The sequence below is a fragment of the Chrysemys picta genome, chromosome 23 (assembly GCF_011386835.1).
Source record: "Chrysemys picta bellii isolate R12L10 chromosome 23, ASM1138683v2, whole genome shotgun sequence".
Taxonomy (NCBI): Eukaryota; Metazoa; Chordata; order Testudines; family Emydidae; genus Chrysemys; species Chrysemys picta.
The window spans coordinates 8,987,515-9,002,342 of record NC_088813.1 but is presented as its reverse complement, the minus strand read 5'-3'; the positions used below and the strand labels follow the sequence as shown (position 1 = coordinate 9,002,342).

Here is a 14,828-nt window from a genome sequence, read left to right as displayed (position 1 = left end):
GCCAGCATGGATTTGTAAAGAACAAATCGTGTTAAACCAGTCCGATAGCTTTCTTCGATAGGATAACGAGTCTTGTGGATAAGGGAGAAGCTGTGGATGTGGTATACCTAGACTTTAGTAAGGCATTTGATACAGTCTCGCATGATATTCTTATCGATAAACTAGGCAAATACAATTTAGATGGGGCTACTATAAGGTGGGTGCATAACTGGCCGAATAACCGTACTCAGAGAGTTATTAATGGTTCCCAATCCTGCTGGAAAGGCATAACAAGTGGGGTTCCGCAGGGGTCTGTTTTGGGACCGGCTCTGTTCAATATCTTCATTAACGACTTAGATATTGGCATAGAAAGTACACTTATTAAGTTTGCGGATGATACCAAACTGGGAGGGATTGCAACTGCTTTGGAGGACAGGGTCATAATTCAAAATGATCTGGACAAATTGGAGAAATGGTCTGAGGTAAACAGGATGAAGTTTAACAAAGACAAATGCAAAGTGCTCCACTTAGGAAGGAACAATCAGTTTCACACATACAGAATGGGAAGAGACTGTCTAGGAAGGAGTACGGTAGAAAGGGATCTAGGGGTTATAATGGACCACAAGCTAAATATGAGTCAACAGTGTGATGCTGTTGCAAAAAAAGCAAACATGATTCTGGGATGTATAAACAGGAGTGTTGTGAGCAAGACACGAGAAGTCGTTCTTCTGCTCTACTCTGCTCTGGTTAGGCCTCAACTGGAGTATTGTGTCCAGTTCTGGGCACCGCATTTCAAGAAAGATGTGGAGAAATTGGAGAGAGTCCAGAGAAGAGCAACAAGAATGATTAAAGGTCTTGAGAACATGACCTATGAAGGAAGGCTGAAAGAATTGGGTTTGTTTAGTTTGGAAAAGAGAAGACTGAGAGGGGACATGATAGCAGTTTTCAGGTATCTAAAAGGGTGTCATAAAGAGGAGGGAGAAAACTTGTTCACCTTAGCCTCTAAGGATAGAACAAGAAGCAATGGGCTTAAACTGCAGCAAGGGAGGTTTAGGTTGGACATTAGGAAAAAGTTCCTAACTGTCAGGGTGGTTAAACACTGGAATACATTGCCTAGGGAGGTTGTGGAATCTCCATCTCTGGAGATATTTAAGAGTAGGTTAGATAAATGTCTATCAGGAATGGTCTAGACAGTATTTGGTCCTGCCCTGAGGGCAGGGGACTGGACTCGATGACCTCTCGAGGTCCCTTCCAGTCCTAGAATCTATGAATCTATGACATGCTCACCGTCCACACAGGCAGGGCGGCAGAAGAGCCAGGATTAGATCTCAGGCAGTCCAAGAGCACAGCCTGCTACTTGGGTGAGCCCCTAATGTGTCCTCCCATCAGAAAGCCTGGCGGGGTACCTGGAAGCAGCTGACTCCCTCTGACATTAGTAAATTACAAGGACTAAAGGTTGGTGCCCCATTGTTTCCAAGACGGGGAAAACGAATGTGACTTTATTAGGTGGGACAGAAGAAACATGGCGCTCCCTAAGCCTACCGAGGAGCTGCTGTGTAGGGAAGAATCACAAAGTAGCCTTCATTTCTAGTCAAACCCATGATGACAAACACTTAAGGGAGAGAGAAAACAGGAGCTTAAACCATCTTCCAGCCAGAAGTCACTTTCAAGCCAGTGCAAAGCACAACTTTTCAGCGCACCTCCCCGCTGCGCTGGGCTCACACAAAGCTGCCCTCACTAATTAAACACAAGTGCAAGCTATGAAGCTAGAACATTAATATCGCTTGTGTCGTCTCATGTACAAACCTGTCCTTGACTGAGAGGTGCATGGGGCCGTGACATTCAATCCCAGATGTCCCTTCCCTGAGTTCACCCAGAGTTAAACCCGCGATGAATTTGACCCCAAGTGTTCTAATTAACCCACATGCACTAGGCGTGGAGACAACTAACCCTTTGGTTAATGCAAAGCATTTCAAACAAGGACACGGCCGCACATCCACCCAATTAAAGTGTAGGGGTGAGCCGCAAAGGGAGAAGCCACTATGATCAATAGGATTGTCAAAGCACAGAACAGACTCAAAGCAGGGGTGTGGACCATATTCCCGCCCCAGAGGGCTGGATAATCCAGTCAGGGGTTCTCCTCTGATCCCCCAGGTGGAAATCACAACCAGTCTGCATTTATGAGAGGGGCACACGTACCCTGCTCCAGCTTCAGCCGGGCTGAAGAGGCAGTGAATCGGCAGTGGATTGAAGTGTCAGAATGAAACAGACTTCAGGCCTGTGAAAAAGGGAACAGAAAGGCTGCAGAATCCCATGGGAAGGAGGAAAGAAAACCAGTGGATGTTTTGTCACCATTAAAGTCACAGGCTTGCCCAGAGACAGGGGAAAAGCTAACCGTCCTTCCCCCCGCAGCCCCAGAAGTGGTCCTTCCTGGTTAGAGTGAAAGGTTAGTGGCAAAGTGGAGGAAGGATTCTTGCATGGCTTGTGCCTGTTCTTACAGGTAAATAACGAAAGGGCTTCAGGTGAGCCCAGCCCGGAATGGCAGTTCTAAAAGTTACCTTTGGTTTAAAATGCAGCGGCTTAAACACTAGCAGGGCCTGGTTCTGGCCACCTCTGCCCTGAGCGGCCATTTACTCCCGTGCAACGCTGGGGTAAAACGCTAGCTCCCTGGGCGTGAAAGAAAGAGATCCAACTGAGGATCTGTCCCTCTTCGCTCAGCTCTGGTCTCTCGCACACCAATGTCAATCAGGGGTAAGTCCAAGGAAGCCAGTGGCTCTACACTGGTCAGGCTAGGGTTACCCAGAGCATTATGGGATGGCATCATGCTCCACCCTTCCCTTGCTTGCTGGTGCGTGAGTGGGAGCACTCCCTTCTCCCCCGGGCTCTGCTGGGCTGCAGTGGAATAAAGCAGCAAGTTCCCAGCCTGCTGTCTGGTGAGTAAAGCATTGGTCTTTGTTGACCTAAGCAAGCTCTTGACAGCGCTAGTGCAAATGAGAGCAGAGGTTTGGCTTTACTTTGTTTCCTCTCTTGGCAGAGGGTGCAATGCTTCTTTCCCAGTAGCTGACTCGGGTTCAACTCTTGCGTCACACTGCTGGGGCGCTGTTTATTCTGGAGGCAGGATGGCCTGGTGGGGAGAGCACTGGGCTGGGACTCAGGAGGTGTGTTAGTGGGGAAAAGCGCTAGATAAGAGTTGCAGTGAGGGAGGGTTAGGTTGGATATTAGGAAAAACTTTTTCACCAGGAGGGTGGTGAAGCACTGGAATGGGTTACCTAGGGAGGTGGTGGAATCTCCTTCCTTGGAGGTTTTTAAGGTCAGGCTTGATAAAGCCCTGGCTGGGATGATTTAGTTGGTGTTGGTCCTGCTTTGAGCAGGGGGTTGGACTAGATGACCTCCTGAGGTCCCTTCCAACCCTGATAGTCTATGATTCTATAATATGAGAGAGACAAGAGCTCTGTGGAGCTCGGAAGCTTCTCTTTCACCAACAGAAGTTGGTCCAATAAAAGATATTCCCTCCTGTACCTTGTCTCGCTAATCTCCAGTTCATTCTCCTGCTGGAGGTTTGTCTCTGGATTCCCTGCTGAAGGGAGGTTACTCTGAACAGAAGTTCTGGAGGTGCGGTTACCCTCCACCAACACACCTCTGAGGCTACGTCTACACTTAAACCACTACAGCAACTGGAGTGCTTCAGGGTAGACCCTCACTACAGCAGTGGTCCCCAAACTGTGGGGCGCGCCCCGAAGGAATGTTCAGGGGGGCATATGCCAGGGACCAGGCCAGTCTCCACAGGGGCGTGGAGGGAGAGCCATGCTTCCAGCCCTGCTCTGCCCCCAGACCAGCTCCGCCCCCAACTCTGTTCAGCCCTCAATCTTGCTCCGCCTCCAGGCCCAGATCTGCCCCTAGCCACATCTCTGCTCTGCCTCCAGCCCCAGCTCCTCCTCCATCCCCAGTTCTACCCCCAGCTCCACCAAGCTCTGCGGCTGAGGAAGCCTGGGGTGTGCAGTAATGAAGTGGGGGTGCAGACGGATTCCCTCAATGGTAAGGGGAAGTGCACCTTTCTTGCTCAGTTTTTCCTAAGTGGAATATTGCAAGGGGTTTCTGTTTGTGCATATGTGATGAAGTGTGTGTGTGATGATTTGGGGGATCTATCTTTGTACCACATAAGAATTCTAGCTGGTTTTATGAAATTGCTGTGTCACCGAGTGCCTTAATGGCAGTGGAGTCTGATCTCAGGCCCGGTGTCACATCTCCCCTAGACCACGGGCAACAGAGAGTCATTAATATGAACCGTTCCCATTCAGATGGGAGCACCACAGGACAATCGGACGGCTGAAGCCTGGGGAAAGCAGTTCCACTAAGTTTGTCGGCAGGAAGGAGGGTGGAGGAGTGGAATTTCCCCAGAAAGGGAACAGAAAACCTAGCGTTGGTGCTAGCATTTAAAAACTGAGAGTGCCTGACGGATGAACACAAGTGGGCACATTTCCAGAGCGCGGAGGAACATTTCTACCTACCTGACCAGCAGCCAGGATCTGGAGGACACTGACTGCAAAGGTCCGAGAGAGACTCCCCGTTCTGGAGGAGAAGACCTGGGCAGGAGGGAAGGGGAGGAGGAAGGGTCCTGGGCCACTTAGACACTCGGAGCAGATCCCAAAGAAGGCTGACGAGTGGGGAGGAAACTGATGCAGGGATTCACTTGCAGCGTGTTTCTTATTTTGCCTAGATCTCGTGCGCTGTGTAAAGCAGAAGGATTGGCTTAGAAACCTCATGCAAAGCCTGTGTCTATGTACTTCCACTCTCCTGTGTCCCCGGAGGGGCGGTAAACTCTAAACCACAAGGTTGGAGCTCTGGGATGGGGTGTGCTTAAGCTACTGTGGTGTCTGGGGGAGCTGACGCTAGTCTCAGGGCCTACGCAGTTGGACTAGAAAATCCCCCTTCTGTGAAGAGCTAGCAGACAGAGTCTGTGTCCAGAGAATGCGCCAGAGAGGCCAACCTGTGCTGGAGCCTATGCCTACAAAGGGAAACTTAAAAGCACCTGGGTCCAGTGGTGGGATCCAAACACAGCAGAGGGAGCTTGACCAGGGCTGTGACGACACGTGTATTTGTGTGTGCCCGGGTGTGTCTGTGCGTTGATGCATGTATCTGTGTGTTCCTGCACAGCCACGCATGTGCGTGCATGTGTGGGTGGGTGCCAAGTCCCACGCCCGCACCTGCAGGAGGAGCTCTTTCTGAAGCGGATGGCATCCCCGCTCCTAGAAATGCTTAGTATTTAACGAGGTGGCGAGCGAACCGGGCCGATTTCAACTGACTGGGCTGTCCTCAGAGAAACCCTCCAGGAAGCTGGTGAGAGTTTCTTGAGTGAAGACTAAATAAGGGCTAAGTAAAGTGAAGGGCTGGAATCTGGCTAGACTTCTGTGGGTTTGTCGTAGGTGGCATCACTGCACTCAGTGTGGAACAGAGGGACTGCTCCCTAATATTTCCCCTGGGATGCTCGCAAGGGGACCGGGGTGGAAAGTAGGCGGAGCCATGGCTGTATTCTCCAAGGGGACAGGGCGGAGCTAGAGTGTAGGTGCAGCCATAACTTTCCTTCCCTCTCCCCGCCCCTTTGAGCCAGCTAGGGGAGCCTGTGGGTATGAGAGGAACAGGTGGTATTCTAAGGGTGCAGCAGTTTATGTTCTCGCTCTTCCACACCCTGGGAAGCTCTGGGGCCCCCAGCACCGGGCTGAGCTGCAATGGCACAATCGAACCCTAAGGAAGGACTTCAGATTGGGTCCCACTAGAAATGATCCGCCTCGGCTCTTCCTTTTATAGCCTCGCGCAACTTGCCAAAGGCCAAAGCAATTAAAACCAAAGGGGTCTCAAAATTGTGCAGCCGAGGCTGAAACCTTTTCTAACCGGTTCGTTGGAGGAGTTACAAACCCTTGAAAGCCCATATGGGGTTAAAAGAGAAACACTGCCAGGACCTTCACTGCGGTTCTGGGAATCCCACCTCTGCCACACACAGGTTCTCTTAGCAAATTGGGCATCAGGCACGCGTAGAGGAAACACATGGCTCCTGCAGGAGTGGAAGTCGTCAAGATGAATTTTCTGCAATTATACCACACAGTGCCGTTAAATGCTGGGCCTTCGCCGGGGCAGTTATGCGGCTGCCAGTTGTTTCAAGGGGTATTTTACAGATCTGATGTCAGGACAATGGTCCTGGCTAAAATGCAGAACAAAAAAGGCAAAGGGCGCTCCCACTGGAATTGACTGATTTGGCTAGAAGCACATGGGGGCACGTCACAGCTCCAGCCTCCCCCTGTGCATTTCTCTGATTTTGGCCAAGAATCACTCATCAAAGGACCTTTTGGGCTCCACTTTCGCACGAGGGCCACTGGATTCTGCATTTGGCAGAGACGTTCCACCCTTTCCTCTGAGCGAACCACTATGGGCAAGATCCTTGGGTCAATTCTAGTGGCAGAGAGCAACGGCTCAGTGGAAGCTTTGTACCCCAGGTTGACACGGTGCCTTTTGGACCCCTGAGGCTGCATGGCTGCCTCCCCACCCTTGCAGCTCTGGGAGGGAGGCATCCGCCATGGACCTGCTGACCGCCCGACAAATACCCGCCTGGGACTCGACCGCCATCAGTGGCACTAGCGAGGAGTTGTCGTTGTGCTCAGGAGATGCCAGGGCTAAGGTGCTCCATCCCCTGCGAGGGTAAGTAAAGGAGGAGAGCCCTTGTATTCTGTCCCCCTTGCTGGGGCAGCCAGGCCTAGGATCCCAGCACAGTCCTGCCCGCTGGATTTAAGGACTGGGAGGAAGAGGGTGTGAGGAGAAGGTGGGCGCCAGGGCCCTCGCCCAGTGGCCCCACCTGGGCTGAGACAGGGACAGTGGTTCTGGGAGAGCAACCAAGGCACAGGCCTTAGTGATTCCTGCTACGTTCTCTCACATGGTCCAGCGTGTGCCCCTTCCTGCCATTGGCTTATCTCTGCTGGCCAGCCTGGGCCTAGGTCCTGCCCTCCCTGCTTCCTGAGTGAAAACGGGGGAAGAGGCTCTTTTCGCCTTCCTGCTGCCCTCCTTCCTGCCCCCCCCCCCCATCTGCACAGGCATGCGGGATCGTCCCCAGCCCTCCTTAGTCAGCTTTGAAGTTAGCTTTGACTGTGAATGGCATGTTGGGTGCAGCTTTAGCGCCCTATCCTGCATGGATGCGTGGAATTCCCTTTGAAATCAACAGGAGAGTCCCAGGTACAGCGTGGGCTCGGTCCTGCCCTCAGCTTCCCCGCTGTAAATCTGGAGTGACTCCATTGATTTAAGTGGCGCCACTTCACTTGGGCAGCTGAAAGCAGCAGATGGCCCAGGGCGTGCAGGGTTGGGTCCGTGCTTTTTCCTTTAGGGCCAGATTCCACGGGTGTCTTTGCTTTTCCAGCTCATTTCAGCCTATGGGCTGGGACTGGTGCATTGTGTCGCTCCCGTGTGCAAAGCACTTTCAGAGCCTCGGACTGAAGGTGCTGCAGAACGGGCAATTGGTTATTTCATGTGGATTAAAGCGATTAGGGTCTCAGACCACTGGTCATTAGACCACCGCAGTAGGCTCCATATAGGAACCTAGATAGATAGATTTTTAAGCTTTAGAGGGAGCGGGTAACAATTATGGATTTTTAAAGAGCCCCTTCCTGACAATTCTTTCCTGAACCAGCCTTTTAAAGAGCCAATAACGTGCGTCCTTCACAATGACGCTGCAATGGGATATGTCTCTAGAAGAGCTTTGATGTTTTAATTCGCTTTTCAGTAGGGGCCCGATGCAAAGCCTGTTGGAGTCAATGGAAAATCCCCCCCAGACTTGGGTCAGGCCTGGTTTGATCTGCTAGTCACACAGTTTGTCCTCCCACCCACCCACCCAGCCAGCTCGTGGGGGCTGCAAAGGTTAAAAATACCTGACAGAGGCGGGCTAAAGATTATACAGGCACCAATGCACACCCTTGTGTTTCATAGAATATCAGGGCTGGAAGGGACCTCAGGAGGTCATCTAGTCCAACCCCCTGCTCAAAGCAGGACCAATCCCCAGTCAGATTTTTGCCCCAGATCCCTAAATGGCCCCCTCAAGGATTGAACTCACAACCCTGGGTTTAGCAGGCCAATTTTACTTGCTAGGATGCGGCAGAGAACATACCACGATAGCTACTGTTTGAGCAGTTTAACCATACTGTACTTTCCCTTCCTTTCAAAAGTCGAGGCTTCACGGCGCTGTACATTTCCTACCCCAGCCCCCTAAAACGAATCAGTAAAGGTCCAATCTTGCTACTGTCAAAGCCAAAGGGGAGTGTTTCAAGGAGCTTCGGATCAGGCCCATTGAAGTCAATGTGAGCTGTGCCAATGGTGCAGAATCAGGTCCAAAAAAATCCTTTTCAATTCTATATCTAAGACAGGGTGGGGAGGGGGGAATCCCGCACTGACCTATTTGATTTCACTACAGAATGAAAGGGGCCTGCGTGGCTTGCGATTCCCATTGAGTTCAATGGGAGCAGGATTGGGCAGGATGGATCACGCACAGGTCATTCCATTTCTTCCAGCCCTGATGCAGTCTGTGTTTTGTGGGGTAACTTACCTCCTGTGAGTCACACCATTTATTTCCCGCACAGCCAAAGCCGGGCTGGACCAATCTGGCGTGCTGGTTGCTATGTACCGAATGTGCTGGCAGAGGGAAATTGAAAAGCGCTAAAAGTTGGCATTTTGATGGGGTATATTCAATCTTGCCCAGTTAGGCTAAATTCCTGTGAGTTTGGCTTTTGGCTCCGCACGCAAGAGTGTGGTTCTGCTCGTATATTTCGTCTCTGGGGCGGCAAACCAGAGATTTCGCAGTAGCCACTTATGCCACAACAATGGGAATCATTAACCTCCTGGAAGTTCGCCGCTTTAATTCATTGCCATTCATCAGCAGGATGAGCACTTCAGACTAACGGAGTGGTGGGATGAAAGGGGAGCAAGAGGGTTTCTTTTTCCAACCCAGGCGCCAGACAAATCTTTGCTAATTTCTGCAGCTGCGGTGGAAATTGTAAATCAAAGCACTGTGGAATAAAGCTGCCATTTTACGACAGCCCACGTAATAAACAGCTTATTTAGTTCCTACCTCTGATTACTACCCATCGTTAGCCTCTTATGCGCATGTTATGATGTTGATCACAACACTTAGACAATTTCTTTTCCCCCAGAGACTCTCCAAGCACTTCACAAACATTGATTGGCGCTGCACAGTGTTCTGTGATGTCGGCACCATTGCCCCATTTTGCAAACGGATAATAAACTGGAGTCCTGGACCTGATTTTCAGAGGTGCCTGAGAATCTTCAGCTGCCGGGGCGCTCGGCACCTGAAAGCCAGGTCCTTAGAGCTGAAGGGTAACACTTTCAAGGACCAGATTTTCAGATATTTAACTCCTCCTGGGCACCTATCTGTATCTTTGTGCACCTAAATACCTTTGAAAATCTGGCCCTAAGTGTCTTAGGGGCCTAAGTCCCAAGGACATAGGCTTCTAAGTCCCTTAGGCACTTTTGAAAATCGTGCTCTAAGTTACTTGCCAAGGTTACCCAAGACTGATTCCCAGTCCTATTCTCTTACCACGCCAATCAAAGGCCTGGTTACACTGGAGTTGGCGATTGAGCAATTATGACAGGGCTGTAGGTCTTTCACATTGCAGCTGAAAAATGCACAGAGAGATTTTCAAGCGGGTGGCTGCCTCTCAAAGGGGAGGCAATCTTCCCTAAGGGTCTGAAGATCTAGGTTCTAGTCCCAGTTCTGCCGCTGAATCAGTGTGTGACCTCGGGCCAATAATTTCACCTCTCCATACTTCAGTTTCCCTACCTGTAAAATGGGGCTAATACTTACTTTGGTAAAGTGCTTTGAGATCCACAGATGAAAAACCCCATATAAGAGCAAAGTACACAACTCACAACCCCCCAGGTTCTAAATGTGTGAAACTGACTGTTAAAAGGTGAGATAAAGATCCCCAAATGAGGAAAACACACGCGCAAACGTGTGTACATCACCTTGCACAAACAGCTTGTTGTGCATGCCCATGGCTCCTAGATGCTACAGTAATATTACTATAAATAATAGTCAAGGGAGAAGCTGGAGATGGTGCAGGATTTATCTACTAAAATATACTGAGTTTTCTGTAACCTCAAGGCCGGATGCTGCTACCCGAGCCCTGAAGAGTGCATTACTTCACAGATATTTTCAGTAAGAGCATCAGCATCTGGCCCCAAGTTTGATGGCTCTGCATGCCCAATATCAATAATTTACAGGCCTCACCCGGGAAGTGCTGGTAGGTTTGTGTGGGAGGGAGGTAAATTTGGTACCAGATGAGTGACAGCCCCAGTGATCAGGTGCAGCGAGGGTTATGGTGAGCAGTGGGGGGTACGGAAAGAACATGGCTTTTGTTTTAAACAAACTGTCTAACATCCTACAGAGCAAACAGGGGATGACAGAATTGCTGTCTTGAGTAAAGAAACTTCTAAGCTCCCTATGCCAAGGCAGGAGGATTGTTGTCCTTGCCCCTCCAACAGGAGCTAGAAACCTAGAGTGAAGGCATTAATTTTGGGGCTACAGCCCCTTGTGCTCTTGAGCCAACACAGACTGTAAGAGATTGGACAGGGCGTTAGCATTACGGGGTGGCCATCCAGGAGCCCCCGGAACTCCTGATCCTTGTGACAGAGCAGGAGTGAGGGTGTGCTATGAGACTGATGGGAGGATGAATGAGAACTGTGGAGAACGTGATCTCAAAAGAGATTTTACAGGCTAAGGGCCAGATCCTCAGGTGGTGTAAACAGGTGTAATTCCACGGAAAGCCACTGCAGATACACCAACAGCAGCTGAGGGTATGGCTCTAAATTTCCAGGGCCCAATTTGCTGTGAATTCTGGTGAGCCAGGCTTGGGGCCGGATCCAGAGCTCACTGAAGGCAATGAAAAGACTCCCATTGACACTGACGGGCTTCGGATCCCCTACATGGGAAACACACAACGATTCACCTGCTATAGCGAGCAATAGCACGTCTCTATCCAGATCATATTGGATGGTGCCTGAGGCCAGAATCATTAAGCTGAGATCGGCAGCCATCTGCGTGACTGTCCACTGACAAGGAAAATCTCCGTTCTGTTACCCGTAGGGTGTTTTATTCGATACCTGCAATATACAGCCAGGGCACGCAGCCGAGCTGTGAGACTCGGTAACCTGATGAGGATTCTGAAACTCACAGCAGGCGCACACCAATTCCCGCTAACAAAGCTACGCATTGTATATTTCATCTGTGTCAAAAATAACAAGGAAAAACACATTGGCACCTTGCTTATTTCCAGGTTCGGCACAGACACATGTGAGTGGTGACTCATAGCCTCTAGGCTAACAATGCATTTATGAGCTAGGGCTGTGTCCTATTTTCATGGGTGGGAAATAAATATGCCCAGTGGTCCAGACCCGCAGAGTAGTTCCATTGACTTCAATTAAGTGATGCCAATTAATGCCAGCTGAGGATTTGAGCCCTCTGCCCTCGCTTCTTAACCACCAGCGAAGCTTTCAACACACAGATCTACCGAACCCAGTTCTTATGCACAACTCCTTCTGCAACTTTAAGATTTGAGAGCAACTGATTTGATCACATTGACATTTGATGGCACTGATTTGGTAGGACTGGCTTTTACAGCAGGACATTAGGATTGCATTGAGATTTTGCTAACCTCCAACCATCACCTCTTCCAACGTACAGCCTGGTCAGCTTTAGACCTTCTGTTGTAAATAGCGTTCAACACTAACACTGTATGAATCACAACTAGGAACTAAAGGAACGTGCAGCATTTGGAACCAGTTACACTAGGGGTTCTGTATTCTCCCCTTCCCTTCCTTCCCCTCCAGGGCATGCTGCACACACACAGACACACTTTCTCTCACACACAAGTGTTTTTTCATTCGCACACAATACGCTGTTGCTTCACAGACATACACACAGTCCTCTGTTATCACACACACATTGTAGCTTCACTCTCACATGTAATACGAGTTTTCACACATACCCCACCATACTCTAATATGCTGGTTTTATACGTCCACCCACACAAATGCTCACACAACATTCTGCACACATACACAACATTCCGTACCCACACACTCACACAACATTCTGTACATGCAACCACCATGCTGTTCACACACAAATGCTCATACACCATTCTGTACACACAACATACACATACACCCCACACCATTCTGTATATATATATATATACATACACACACAGAGAGAGTATTCTGTACACACCCACCCACACCATTTTGTACCCACACAACATTCTGTACCCACACAAACACTCACACAACATTCTGCACACACAACCATCATTCTGTTCACACACAAATGCTCACACACCATTCTGTACACACAACACACACATACACCCCACACCATTCTGTATCCACACACACACAGCATTCTGTACAGACCCACCTACACCATTCTGTACACACACACACCCCATTATGTACACCTCCACCCACCCCCACACTCCATTCTGTACACATACACACACACACACCATTCTGTACACACACACCCCATTCTGTACAGAAACACACTATTCTGTACACAAACACACCCCACACCATTCTGTACACACACACACACACCCCATTCTGTACACCCCCACACCATTCTGTACACACCCACCCACACACCATTTTGTACACACACACACCCCATTCTGCACACACACCCCACACAGCATTCTGTACACCCCCCACCATTCTGTACACACACACACACCCCATTCTGTACACAAACCCACTATTCTGTACACATACACACACACACACACCCCATTCTGTACACAAACACACTATTCTGTACACACACACACACCCCATTCTGTACACAAACACCCCCCCCCCCCTTTCTCTCACACACAATATCCCGCCCATACACCTACTCTGGCTTCTGGCCAGCCTGCCCCGCCGTGTCACCCTAGTCCCACTGGCTCCCTGGAGCCGGGCAGGTGACCCCCCCCCGCACACCTGGCCCAGGTGGGAGCCGCCCGTACCTGACGATGCCGTACATGACCAGGATGTTCCCCAGCAGCCCCACCACGCACACCACGGAGTAGAGGGCGGTGATGGCGATGGCGATGATGATGGAGGTGGGGTCCTTGGCCCCGGGCAGCCCCGTGTGGTTGAAGCTCTCGTTGGGGAAGGGACCCCAGGGCGAGTCGCGCAGGCGGCTGCTGTTGAAGAAGAATTCGGAGTCGGCTCCAGCACCGGGCAGTGTGGACAGCTCCATGGCGCCGGTGCAAAGTGAGGCGAGACTTTCCACTTGGACCCGCGGAAGGGGGCGGGGGTCGTGTTTGCTGCCTGGCCCCCCCGCGTCCCCTCAAGTGCATCCGACTCCCGGGCTCCTCTGGGCGCGGCGGCTCCCCTCGAACCGGCTGCCACGGACCAGGAGCCTGGCTCGGGCTCCGGCTTGTGGGGGGAGCCGATCCCCGCTCTCCTGCGCCTCCTCCTGCTCGGCGGCCCGCACCCGGAGCGGAGAGCGGGGACTGTGCAGCGAGCGGGTTCGTGCCAAACCTGACAACTCCCGCGGACGTCGGGAGCCACGTGGTGGCAGGGGATCAAAAAGGCGGGCCTGTCAATCAAAACCCATATGCCGGGGGGGGGGGTGCGGATCATTCCACCCATTACCCGATGTGCGGTGAAACTGCCAACAAGTGTCCCCCCGCCCCCAGCCTTGGAGGGGGTCCCTGGAGCTTAGCCAAGGAGCGCCAAGTGGGACAGGTTCGTCTTAGGGCCAGAATGGCACGTGAGCTGGGCAATCGATGGGGAAAGGGGGAATTCAGGTCCCTTTTTCATGGCTAGCCGCGGATGAAGGGGAAAGGTGGGATGGACCTCATGGGTCGGGTCTGGTCTCTGCGGGTTCCCATGCCAGCCTCTGCGTCCATCGCTTGAGAACCAGTGGGGTTGGAGTCATGCAAGGAAGTCATGCCTGTGGGGGCCCCAGCAAAGGGCCTCAGAATGGTGTGTGTGTGTGTGTGTGTGTGTGTGTGTGTGTGTGTGTGTGTGTGTGTGTGTGTGTGTGTGTGTGTGTGTGTGTGAATTTAACATCATTGGGAACATAAATTAAAGAGGAATTTAAACACACCACCTCCACGTGACCAGTCAGCCACCACAGTCCTGCTGAGACTTGCCTGATGCTATCTAACATCCCTTTCTGGGCTATTTCACCAATTACAAATAGCTGTTTCCTGGTTCAGCTCCGTTTACTTCATTTGCACCTTTTAGTTCATTTTTCTCCCTTCTTTCTGTTCCTCAACCACCTCCCTTCATAGACATTGGGATCCTACCCCCCACCCCACGCCAGGTATCCACCTCATTGCTCCAAGCAGAGAGGCCAGTGGTAACAGAGACCCAAGATAGCGCTCAGCTCGTAGAACAGGGCAGGATATTTGCCCATCCCCAGCTGATTATGTAATGGCCATACATATTCATAGGCCGGGAATGTGCCAAGATGTGTGCTCATTAAACAAGAGACCCCTGCGGGACTACACAGGACAAAACAGAGCTGTTAGGCCTTCTTGTCCTAAGGGGAGGGGGAATAAGGGGTTGGGTTTTTATTTTTTCCCTTTTGCAGCGTTCTCCCCACCCGTCCCCCACTCCAGGGGAAGCAGATGTGGCTGCTCAGTGGGATATTTACTTACACTCCCAAAGAAATGGTCTTAGAGGCAGAAGAACAGATGCTCACCTGCCTACCTCACTGTGTGGTTGCTTAAGCCTCATGAAAAGAGACGTGGTTACTCTCCACCTTGCCACAAGGGGCGCCAGAGTGTTAGATTCCTACAGATCAC

At 51.0% G+C, this 14,828-nt stretch overlaps 1 protein-coding gene across 1 annotated transcript in view; it reads right to left on the bottom strand.

Moving 5' to 3' along the window:
* OPRD1 (opioid receptor delta 1) overlaps nt 1-13,524 on the bottom strand; it is a 34,770-nt gene extending 21,246 nt beyond the window's left edge. The window contains exon 1 of the mRNA XM_005286148.5: nt 13,035-13,524. Within this exon, the coding sequence (XP_005286205.1) occupies nt 13,035-13,270 (236 nt within the window). The 5' untranslated portion in view covers nt 13,271-13,524. The remainder of the gene's footprint in view (nt 1-13,034) is intronic.
* Nucleotides 13,525-14,828: the final 1,304 nt, after the last annotated feature.